The following is a 12,210-nucleotide window of genomic DNA, read 5'->3' as shown; positions in this document are numbered from 1 at the left end:
TAGCAACTTTTTATTGCATGGAGTGTCTAGACTTTTCTAGTGTTTCCCTTACAAATAGCACTATGTTGGTAAAACTAGTGGACTTCAGCGTGGCATTGCAAATTTGGAAACAAACATTTTACTATCGTTAGTAAATGAATAAATCCAACAGAAGAATAAATAGCAATATATTTATTTATACATATATATATATAAACGAAATAAATCCAACAGAATAAATCCCACAGCACCACCTGAATTTCTGTCATGCGAAGGAGAAGATAAACACCTTGTTACTGCCACATGCTTTAGTGGTAGCTGCCCAAGATAACACCTTGTTACTGCCAGATCGTTTAGTGGTAGCTGCCCCCAAGCTGGGGCTAAACTTTGGCTTGTTCAAGGATAACTGACGTGAAGCAATCAGAGGGCGATGTTTCCTTCTGGGATTCCTCAGGGCTCTGCGGGGTTGCTGTGGCCCGGGGCTGGTGCAGACGCCGTGTGAGGGCTGCGGCCCGCCGAGGCACCGAGCGCCGCTGTCCCCGCGGCAGTGCGCAGGCGCGGCGGGGCGGGGCCGGGCGGAAGCGGAGGCGGGGCCGGCGGGGCGGGGCCGGCGGGGCGGGGCCGGCGGGGCGGGGCCGGCGGGGCGGGGCCGGCGGGGCGGGGCCGGCGGGGCGGGGCCGGCGGGGCGGGGCCGGCGGGGCGGGGCCGGCGGGGCGGGGCCGGGAGGGGGAGGGGGCGGGGCCGGCGGGGCCGTGCTGCCGCGGCCATGCTGGCGGCCCAGGCGCGCCGTGTGGCCTGCGCCCTGTCGGGCGGTGTGGACAGCGCCGTGGCCGCGCTGCTGCTGCGCCGCCGAGGTGCGGGGCTGGGGCGGAGGGACTGAGGGCGGTGAGGCCCTGCCCTGGGCCGTGCGGCGCCTCCCCGCGGTGCCCGGCCGCCCCTCGGGCTGCCGGAGCGGCCCCAGGCCGGCAGGACACCGCTGAGGGCCGGGCACCGCGGGGCCGGCGGGACGGCCCTAAACGAGGGGACGGGAGGTGTGACTGGCCGTCGTCGCGTTAGGTTGCTAAAAGAGCTTGGGTTAGCTATTAGCTAGAGAAAAAAAACATAGCTGTATGGTAACTGTACTGTAAAACGTAGCACAGGGCTACTCACATCTTCGGTAAGATGCAGTTACTAAAGCCGTTCTTGATAAACACAGAGTTTGTGTCCACGCTGGAAGAATTTAACTTTCTAAGGCATTCTTGTCTTCATTTCATAGGGTACCAAGTGACAGGTGTGTTCATGAAGAACTGGGACCCTCTGGATGAACAGGGAGCTTGCTCCATTGACAGAGATTGTGAAGATGCTTATCGGGTGTGCCAGAAGCTTGATATCCCATTTCACCAGGTTTCCTACGTGAAGGAATACTGGAATGAAGTATTCAGGTAGAAACACATTTACAATAGCTGGTCTTTCAGTTTATTAGTGTGATATCATGTTGCAATGAAAAGTAAGAATGGATAGATAATAAGCAATGGCAATTCTTTGTAATTTTATCAATGCTAAGAGAAACCCCTGAAGCCTGTTAAATATTGAGGAATTATTTATTCTCTTGTTTGTAATTAAGGTCAGAATTTATATTGCTTTAGTGCATTTTTTATTTTTTTTAGCTAGTACGAGATTTCTTCTTGTGTGAGTGTGTAGAAATTACTTTGTTGCAGTTTATTTCTTTAGCTACTGATTTACTGGCCCAACCTTACTGCAACTTGAAAAAAAGTTATTTAATGGGGTACTGTTATTGTCTGTGTGTGTAACTTATGCAGTGCATTTTACATAATCTGTGCTGAATCCAGTTTAGCACAAAATGATTGTGACCTAGCCTTGCTTCTTTAAACTCGTAACAGATCTGAAACTGTTCTCTTAAGAGGGTGCTCAGATTTTCTGTGAACTTGTTGTGCTTTAGGGGAGCTCTACACAGGAAAAGCTGAGAGATTTTCTTAGAAGGTAGGACAAGAAGGGGCACGTTGGTATGACAGCATAATTTATCTTTGTGCATTGGATATAAGTGCATAAAAATTGTTCCCTGATCTTCATCATCCCTCTTTGAAGTAGAGCTGTTATTACCTTATGTGAAACTGAGGAATAACCTGGTCATGCTGCTTGTACTGTATGTTGAAGTGACATCAAGCTGAGCACCAAGCTTTTGGATGGTCAGTGAAGAAAACAGCAAAATAGCTCTTTTCTGGGAAAGTTCACTCCGTTTTTCCCCTTTTGGTGAGGGAATGAGTGCTACAAAACTTCTTGGAGTTCATTAACTGTTTAGGAAACAGTGTTTCCTAACATTCTGTTACAAGTGTCTTGGTTTGTTTCAGAATCCTTTTTTTCTTTACTGTCATCGCTGATCTTAATTTTACTCCTCCTCTTTAATGAGTTGTTCACCATAAAACACCTTCTATAACAAGAACTGTTCCAGGTCTTGGCTTTTCCACGGTTTGTACAAAGCCTGTTTCAGTTCTTTCTGTCAGAGAAGGATCCAGTAGACTCCCTTCCTTGCCCTTTCTCTGATTCTGTGCTTTACTAGAAGGTCTGAATTGCTGTGAGAGTGGCTTTGTGATGACTCCTTTATAGAACTCCTAGGGTACCTTAAGAGTGTGGTGTGAGCTCTAGGTGGACCCAGGTGATTTAATTATTTGTGTGAGTTGTTGTATTCAGAGCTTTTAAAAAGGAGTTAGAGAAAATAAGAGATATGTTGCTTTATTTTCTGTTTTTTAATGTAGTGTTACACAGTAAGGAAGAAGAGATTGTTTTTCAGATGCGAAAAAAAGTAAAACCAAATACTGGGATTGCTGTTGTTCTTTTAAATCCAGTCTGTGTCCTCAGTTCTTTTTGAGTGCAGTGGCTACTGACAACAACCTGATAAACAAAATGATGCTGTGATAAGGCCTTTTGATATCTCAGGGTAGCCTTGTATGCTGGTTTAATTTCATTAGCTATTATTTCAGTGTTTTCAAGTGAATAATGCTAAGTAATTATGCAGCAGTGTAAAACTACAACATAACTTCGAGAAACTTAGAATTTCTAGAAAGGAAAAAAAAACAAGGACAGGAAAAAGTCTCTAAAATTAAGCCCCATGAGTGGCTGCTTGGGGTGACATCATTGCAGCTGAAGTTACTGTCTGTTCAGTTGAGACACTCCTACTTGTGTACCACCATATTGTCCCACTGAAAAATTAAATTGGGTTGTTTCATTCTGAAGGTAAGTATTTCGTGAGGGATTAGTAGGGGTGTCCTTAATAAAGCAGAGTTACAAGATTATAAGTGGTAATTTGACCCTGTCCTCAGTGCACTTTGGAGAAAATCTTCCAGACACCGTTTTTTTGCACATTAAAATCTTATGGGTACTTTATTTCTAACATAAAATGTTTACAATGACTGAGTCTTCTCTGGGACTGGGACTCAGCTTTTCATATTTAAACACTGTCCAGTTTCAGATAGTATTATGCATGTTAATGATTCTGATGGACATTTGAATCTTTGTTTTACAGTGACCTCTTAAAAGAGTATGAATTGGGAAGGACGCCTAATCCCGATATTTTGTGTAACAAGCACATCAAATTCAACCACTTTCTGCATTATGCTATGGATAACCTTGGTAAGGCATTTTCAAGTGTGTCAATACAGAGTGTGTGCCATGAAAATGCTTAAAGGAAACAAACTCTTTAAAAGGTGGGGAAATACATGTTCATGTGCATGCCTAACTCATGTCTCTGTCGTAGCATGTCAATAATAGCGAAGTATTTGGTTTTAAGATTGCTTTTACATAAAGAATCATAGAATGGTTCAGATTGGGAGGGACCTTTAAAGGTCATCTAGTCCAGCTCCCCTGCCCTGGGCAGGGACATCTTCCACTAGATTAGGTTGCTTATATGTAGGAACAGATTTATTTTAGGAACATGCATTGACCTGACCATTAAGTTTTACATTCTTAGGTGGTCCTTAAAGTACAAAAGCACAAGTGCTGGCATGCTGGTGAATAGTTTGCATTATTTAAATAGCAGGAGTACGATTATTGTCTAAGATTTCTCTATAGGTTTTTTTCTTTCATTGCTTTCTGCTTTTCTTACTGTATGTTTGCAATTGTGTTTTGAATTGTGAATTTCAAGTTTGTGCCTTTATGTTAGCTTTGGTTTTTCTTTCCTTAACAGGAGCAGATGCAATTGCTACTGGGCATTACGCCAGGACCTCACTGGAGGATGAGGAAGTGTTTCAACAGAAACATACTAAAAGACCACAGAAGCTTTTCAGAAACCGTTTTGAAGTTAGAAATAGTAAGTTGTGTCTTCATTTTGTACGTTGTCCTACGAAAGAGAAATTAAAACTATATTTGGTGTCACAGAATCAGGGATGTTTATGACCTTACACACAGTGATTACTGATTAAACCCCAGCCTTTGTAGACGGTTGTTTGTACTAAACAAGGTATTTACATTACTGAAAATGACCCTGACTTGTCAAGCATTACATTTTCTTGTTCTAAGAGTCAGATGAATGTCTGATATATGGCGAGAAGCATGCTATACCCAAAGAGAAAAAACCTTGTAAACTAAAGCTATGCAAAGCTGCCACAGTGATGATTTTACATTATGGATTCCCTGCTTTCATTTGTCCACCCCTGGATTTAAAGGGGTTTATTTGTTTCTTTGTTTTAATTCTACTTCTGGAAAGTTGTTTTTCTTTTTTGTGTTGTTGATGTCCTTGCCAGTGACACATGCACTACTGAAATAGATGAGGCAGTGTAATTCTTTTTTAAGATTCTGTGTAGTACAAAACCAGAATCTTCTAGATCTTTTTAGTGATGAGAAAATATCCAAGTGTTTTTGTTGGATTTTGAAAAACATGTAAAATACTGTCTCTGACATGTATTTGAAAATAATAAATCAGAATTGTTGATTGTTAAACAAAATACTAAAGCAATTTGAACTACTGCTAGTAGTAATGTTGAGTTGTTTCATGTGTTTCACTTTGCAGCTGTGAAACTCCTTCAAGGGGCTGACCTCTTTAAGGACCAGACCTTCTTTCTAAGTCAGATTTCACAGGATGCTTTGAGGAAAACCATCTTCCCTTTAGGAGATTTAACAAAAACTTTTGTAAAGAAGATAGCAGCAGAACATGACCTTCATCATGTGCTAAAGAAAAAAGAGGCATGGTAACACTTAACACTCTTTTGATATTTATTTCTCTGTAAAACAACTTTGCTGAGCTTTTTGAACTTTAACCTGTGACAAGCCATCCGTTTCTATAGTTGGAATAATATATATGTTGGGAATGATTTTTCATAGCTGGCTACTTCCTTAAAAGTACTTCTAGAAGCTTGTGGTTAGTTGTGTATTTTAGCTTGCTGTTGTATCTCAGAAGAACTAAGATGGAGGTGAATGTGTAGGATGCTATGAGCCTAAAAGAAAGCATCCTCTATCACAGCAAGGGAGAAGCTTTTGTTCTTTAATCTCCATAGCTTTTAAGAGCTTCCTCACTTACTGTTATTTCTCACTATGTCTTTAGAAATTGGATCATGCTGTTTTTCCACTGTTACCCTTAAAAAAATAGTTACGTTTCTTTGAGAGCTAAGACTTCATGAATGGATCTTAAAAACTTTAGTGCAGGCAGTAGTTACGTTGCTGATGCTGCCTTGATTGCTCTCATGCTAATATTCAGCCTCAGTAAATGGATGTTTGAAGAATGTCAGCAGTAACTGGAAGGAAAAAAAAAGCCTATTTGGTTCTGAAAAGGTTTTTTTTCCAGGAAATGGACCATCACTGTATATTTTTGTTGCTTTTGTACTTTAATATGAAAGAGAAGTCTGTTTTTAATATAAATACAACCTAGTCACCGAAGTTAATGTATTTATTGAACAGATGTTCTACTTCTTATTATCCCTCTTACTTCTGTGCTTACAGCTCTCACTGATTCTTATAGAATTAGTTAGCCTATATTGCAGCAGGTGTTGTGGATTTGTTTTTGAGATGCCTAAGATAGTTTGGGATACATGGGAGGGAAAAATACCTTGGACAGATTATTAATAGACATTATTTCATATGTTTTTCTTTGCTTTTGTGTATTCAATTCCATGTTTCTTTTTCAGAGTATGGGGGTCTGTTTCATTGGTAAGAGAAACTTTGAGGATTTTCTTCTTGAGGTGAGCAGCACTAAATCTTTGACAATCTTTGTTTCCTCTGGTGTTCAGGTTTTAAAACACTGTCTATAGAAAAATCTCTAGCAGCTTGTGGCCCTCTGCAAGTTGCACTGTCCCACCTCCTTTTGCAGTCACAAGCTGAGTTAGATGCTGACACCCACAGCCTGTAGGAAGCATCTTACCCCTCTGCCAGGTGTCACTCATTTTCTGGAGCAAAAGAGTGAACCTGCACTCCTGTGCCTGCCAGGCTCTGACAAATGATTGGAATGTGAGAGGGACAAAGTGCTGTTCTGCTGTCTCCTGACATATGTGAGGATAGGGGAAGTGTAGCCTAGAATAACTGCTCATAGGGACTGCCCTTCCTGCTTTTCTCTGAGAGCAGCATCAAGGAGGAGTCTGTAAGCTGCTTGGGCAGAGTTTGCTTCTTGAAGATTTATTTTTCAGCTTTGAGATAATGTAGTGACAGAATCTGAAATATACTATGAGGTTTTCTTGGGCTGTCTTGTGACTTAACTCTTCCTCTTTGTTAGTATTTGGAACCTCAACCAGGTAACTTTGTTTCCATTGAAGATAAGAAGGTGATGGGAAGGCACAAAGGTAATTGGCTAACCCACTTTAATAACTTTTAGATAAATGGAACAATATCACTTATATTTGGAGGGACAAATTTGGGGAAATTCCAAAGGAATCTATGGGTTTTACTCAGTTGGTTAAACCATGGAAAATTTGTTGTATACAATAGTAGAGCCTTGAACTACAGCTGATTCTTGTTCCATATTTCAAAAAAGCAAATAATTATTAAGGTTACTCTGTTGATACTAAGTAGTTGTTATTTTAATACCAAGAGACATTCTTCACTTAATTCCTTCAAAATGACTGTGCTTCAGTTCCACATTCTTCAGTACCTAAACTTGGCAGAAGAAAATGCCCCTCTGTGATGCACACCAGGACATCATCAAACACGGGCAACTTAACTTTTCCTTTTCTCCTGTGTGTTTTTCCTTTGCTGTCCTCAGTTCAAGCTGCCAGAACTGAGTTCCTCTCCCAAGGGATTTATGATAATAAAATGTTATACCAGTGCATAAAAGTAAGGGAGACTGACGAGACTGAGTTGTAGATAACCCATAAATTGAAACTGAAGTAAATAAAGACCAAGGAATGCTACAGTTGAAATGCATTAATTTGTAATCTTCAGTTTGCATTTCAGGTACAGATGAAATTTCAAGTAAATGTTAGTTTAGTTTGTGGCTGGCCATCTTCTCTAAGACAGCCTGGTTTGTTATTCTTTGTGTACTGATAAAGTTTTGGGGAAATGATTTTAATGTGTTCTTCTGAAAGTAAAAGATGAAAAGTTGCTAGCAGCGTTCCATTTTCACATTTCTTTAGGTTGGTTCCTCTTCACAATAGGCCAGAGGGCTCGGCTGGCAGGCCTCAGGGATGCTTGGTTTGTTGTAGACAAAGATGTCAGCACTGGAGATGTCTTTGTGGTGAGTTAATTAATTAACACTGGGTTTGCAAATGACTAATGCATGCATTTTGTGACTGCTGCTGTGTGGAACTTGAGCCTAACCTGGGCAGAATTCTTGGCTTTCCTCCTGGGGAAACAAGAACCAGCTAGCATAACATCAGCAGACGTGAAATATCTTTTCCAAACAGGCTTTTCATGAGTGCCAAGCTGGTTTAGATTTTGGCGTAGAGCTTTTCCAAGCAAAGGGCAAATACTGAAAAGAATCAGCCAATCTTTGAGCTCTCATTTTCTACTCCAAAGCATGAGGGTTTCATCTTGGTTATTATGACATGGTTTGTAAAATGTATATAACCTTGGTTTATGATATATTGCTGCTTTGTTTTTGTAGCAAAAGAATGAGGAGCCAGGGACACAGTTTTGTCGTTTTGAAAACTGAGGCAGAATATGTATGCTAAATAATAAATAATTGGTGTGTTAATGGCTAATGATATGAGGTGATGCAGAGTTCTGCAGCCTGCTAGCATTGATAATATTTCTTCCTGTTCATGCAGTTGTTATTCTTCCTGGATACTGATGAGTATAATGAGGTGTTCTGCTGCTTGTTGATATACCAGTGCAGGGGACGATAATCAAATGAGCATTGAGAAGAAACAGACAGGAGCACTAAGAAGAATTTTTATGTCCTGCAGCGAGTTTGTCAAAGGCAGTGCCTTTGCTGGGGAGGTGTTCATTTGGGAAGCTGGAGAAGAGGGAGGTAGCATCTTGTTGAGATAGGGTAAAGATGGTCATATTTCTGAACTCAGCTTGAAGAAGGCAGAAATGCACTTGGAGGGAAAAGTATACAAGAAGAGAGACATGACTCTGAGGAGTAGGAGACTGACAGATCACTCAGGCTTACTTTAGCCTAATTTAAGTGCTAATAAGTGTTTGCTTTCTTGCTCATACTGCCTTCATTTTGCCATGGCTTGATGCTTCTTCTATATTTCATGCTTCAGTTTGCAAGTTACATGCTCTTTGGCAAAAACATCAGCAATAAATAAACGTATTTTAAGGCACCGTCAAGCGATCACCCTGCTCTGTACAGAGACCTCCTGCGGACAAACCGAGTGCACTGGATAGCAGAGGAGCCTCCGGCAGAGCTCGTCAGAGAGAAGATGATGGAGTGTCATTTCAGATTTCGGCACCAGATGGCACTGGGTAGTCAAACCTTGTTTTTCTTTTGTCTCACTCAGTTTGTGGAACTCTGTTAGCGTGTTCGTGTAGTTCTGCTGTAATAGTGGATAGGTTTTGGCTTGGTCTTCCTGTTTCTGCAGTGTCTTACAAAACTGTTCTGTGCAGTAGTATCTTGGCTTAGATCTGTTTAGCCTTGGTTTTCCAAATTCTTTAGTGTGAATGTAATGTTTTAACTGTCAGGTGTTTGATCATTTTCTCCTCTAGTGCCTTGTGTCCTGACTCTAAACCAAGATGGGAGTGTGTGGGTAACACTGGTGAAGCCAGCTAGAGCTATCACACCTGGACAGGTAAGTTATTAGAAGTAGTTTTCTTTCCATTTTTGTGTTTTACCTTATCTGGCTAACAGAACAAAGTAGCTTTTTTATTAACTGGCGCCAAGTAATTAATTTATTTGCATGTGAGAGTGGTTAGCTCTATTTTGACTGTTTATCAGCTATTTTCAGGGAGATTGTTTCTAGTTCTAATGGTCTGTTGTTACCTGTATAGTCTAAGAAACTTGCTTAGAAATACATGGAAATTCTAGAAATACATGGAAGCATCTCTGGTAATCAGTTGTATATGCAGAAATGGAAGCTGCTGTTGTTGGCAAGAAATAGATTTTAAAAGGCATTAATTTGGTAATTGCTTTATATTTAGTGTTTAGTGTTCAAACCTGTTTAGTGAGACTGGTGAATTCCATTGTCCTGCACAGAGCCGAGAAGAGGTGCTGTGCCTTTTAACGTTGCCAGTGTAAAGAGACTCCATCACATTCCAGCACACTGGCTCTCAAGCATTCCCTGCATCCCTTCTCCCAGCATGCTCCCCAATACTTAGGGGCCTGTGGGACACATCAGGAGGGAAATTTCCTGAGAACTGTAGTGGAGAGAAGCTGAGAAGAATCCAGCCAGAGCTTATGAGAAGCATGAGAAGCCCCTGAGTGCCAGGAGCTGCTGAACCTGTAACCAGGTTCTGTACTGCCAAGTAGTGAGACAAGGCAGGGGACCTGGGCTCCCTTCTCCTGCAGGAACCTGCTGAGCACATCAGGGAGCTCCAGTTGCTTCCTTGGAGATGGTCTGCTGCCATAGTCCTTGGTCCCCTTCCTGTTTTGACAAGTGCCTCCATAGGCACAGTTCTCTGGGGAAGATCCGGTGAAGATGCAGATGACATTATGTATGTCATCCCCTTTGGAAAGGAAACTTTCCAGCACAATCTATTCCACCTCAGTAACTGAAGAGTTCTGAGAGAGTTCATGATGAAATTTCCACCAACGTGTTCACTCATGTGAACCTGCGAATCCTCTAATTGGGGGGTTTTGTTTGTCTCAGTTGTTTTGTTCTTTTCAAGATTTAGACAGAACAGATATAAATTGCTCACTGTCTGGCAGGTCTTGCACAGCCTGCAGTTGCTCACCATGGTTTTTGCAGCTGGTAAAAAGACTTTCCTTCCCTGTGTTTATCTCCTAGTTTGCTGTGTTCTACAAGGGAGATGAGTGCCTGGGCAGTGGGAAGATCCTGAGGATAGGCCCATCAGTGTATACCTTGCAACAGGGCAAGAACCGAGAGGAGAGTCCAAAGAAGGAAGAGATTGACAAAATAGAACCAGCAACGTAACACCTGGGATTGTTTACTGAAGGACTTCGGAGGATTTGCTGCCTGAGAACAATAAAAACTATAATAAATGCAGTTCTTAAGGCCAGTTAACCAGAGAGTCCCAACTCTTTACTCTTAGCACTGAAGGAGTTTAAAACTGAAGCCAGTCTGGTGCAATTTTGCTGGACTGTATGGTGCTGTTTATATTAATACGTATCAAGGGATGTCCTAAGGTGTTCTGTATAGTAGTTATACATACAAGAATTTTAATACAAAAATCGTGTCTGAAATAGTAAATTTATCTCTTATGTGTAAGTGAAATCCTTTTCCCCCCTTATTTAAAGGTACCTGTCCCTAGTAAAGTGCATTTTACACTAAATGTGTGCTTGTGCTTTGAACTCTGGAAGAGGAATGAATGATGTTTAAGTTCAGCATTTGGAATGGACTCCAGGCAACAAATAATTGCTTTTCATTTTGGATGGTTTTATAGAAAATGCATTGAATTTTTAAACTGTATTAAGTAGTTGCTTCAGGTGTTTACATAGATCAGAATTAAAAATTTTAGGGGCTTAACAGTCTTGAATGTTAAGTGTTTTCACACAACTGACTAATTTTCTCTTAACTGCTGAGGTCTGAGGCTCTTCTGTTTGTCTCCTGGAGAAGAGAATGCATTGCTGTGCTTGAGAAAAATGCAAATTCACAGGGATTTCCTTACTGTGGATCAAGCTTAATATAGACCTTCTAATAATTGTAACCTCCCATGTATCAAAATGGAGTGCTCTTAGGAAGAGTTGAATACTCCATCCAAATTAGATAGGTTTATAAGGACTGGGTCCATATTGAGGATACCCCAAACTTATAATACAACTTCATTGCAGCAAGTTAGCAAAAATGAATTCCTGTCTTTCACCATGGTGGTAGAAGGTAGCTGTTCCTGAAGTACAGTTGTGCAGGAGCAGGACTTCCTGGTGGTGTAGAATTTTGAGATTTTAACTGGCAGTGAGATCCCAGGTTAGCTGAGAGCTGCTGAGCCAATGTCTCATAGCAGGAAAGGTTAACCATGTTCTGCTTGCAGCACAGCTTTTTATTGGTCATTTCTTCTGCCACTTTGGGCAACAAATTGCAAGCAGATGATTTCACTTTCAAGTTGTCATTAAGCTTTTCAGGTCTTGAAATATTTGGTTTCAAAGATTCACATGTGTAACTATTTGGAGAAGAACTTTTTCCTTCCAAAGTACAAAATGTGATAATAAGATTAGGATCATGTAACTGAAAAACCACAACTCATGTCAGCTAAGGCTGGGTCTGAATTGAAGTCTCTGTTGTGCCCATTGAATGTCTTTGAAACCTGTGTTTCTGAGTGTAAAACGGCTAAAAAATTGCACACCAAGTGCGGTTTTATTCCAGAAGTGCTTGTGTGAAACCTGTCTTAGTTGCACTCCTGGTTTTGCTCCATCTTGGCAGTGTTCCTGGTGCTGGAGGACAGAAGTGTCACTCTGCAAGGAGAGCAGGGCTGTCCTGTGGTTGTGTCTTCACCTTTGGTTAGGATCTTTGGAGCATTAAGATGTTGCACAGGTGTGGTGAAGGATTTCATTTGCACTTTGGCAGGACAGTATTTACAATCCCGCAGTGAAAGCGTCGGCTCTTAGTGTTTGCATTGGCTTTTAGGGCTGAGAGAAGCTGTCATCCTCCCATTTCAAAACTGAGCATTCACTCTTTTTAGCTGCTTTCTCTCTTTAGTAGCAAACCACAGGGAACAAAGCTGCTGTTGTTTTTATAAAGTTTATCCTCTTTTTAG

The 12,210-nt window shown here is 41.3% G+C and overlaps 1 protein-coding gene across 3 annotated transcripts; it reads left to right on the top strand.

Moving 5' to 3' along the window:
• The first annotated feature begins 717 nt into the window (after nt 1-717).
• TRMU (tRNA mitochondrial 2-thiouridylase) lies at nt 718-10,727 on the top strand. 3 transcript variants are annotated; one of them, XM_066318610.1, is made up of 11 exons: nt 718-833; nt 1,235-1,400; nt 3,500-3,606; nt 4,160-4,282; nt 4,982-5,154; nt 6,093-6,146; nt 6,674-6,740; nt 7,530-7,630; nt 8,664-8,808; nt 9,049-9,131; nt 10,287-10,727. In XM_066318610.1, the coding sequence occupies exons 1-11, from the start codon at nt 746-748 to the stop codon at nt 10,431-10,433; spliced, it is 1,254 nt and encodes a 417-aa protein (XP_066174707.1). In that variant the 5' UTR covers nt 718-745; the 3' UTR covers nt 10,434-10,727. The 3 variants fall into 3 exon arrangements, with proteins under 3 accessions (XP_066174707.1, XP_066174708.1, XP_066174709.1); XM_066318611.1 differs by having other exon boundaries at nt 8,696-8,808; nt 10,287-10,416; XM_066318612.1 differs by lacking the exons at nt 718-833; nt 1,235-1,400; nt 3,500-3,606 and having other exon boundaries at nt 4,164-4,282; nt 5,041-5,154.
• Nucleotides 10,728-12,210: the final 1,483 nt, after the last annotated feature.

This window comes from Sylvia atricapilla, chromosome 5 (assembly GCF_009819655.1).
Source record: "Sylvia atricapilla isolate bSylAtr1 chromosome 5, bSylAtr1.pri, whole genome shotgun sequence".
Lineage (NCBI taxonomy): Eukaryota > Metazoa > Chordata > Aves > Passeriformes > Sylviidae > Sylvia > Sylvia atricapilla.
The sequence above is the reverse complement of the archived record's forward strand: the minus strand, read 5'-3'. Positions and strand labels throughout refer to the sequence as shown.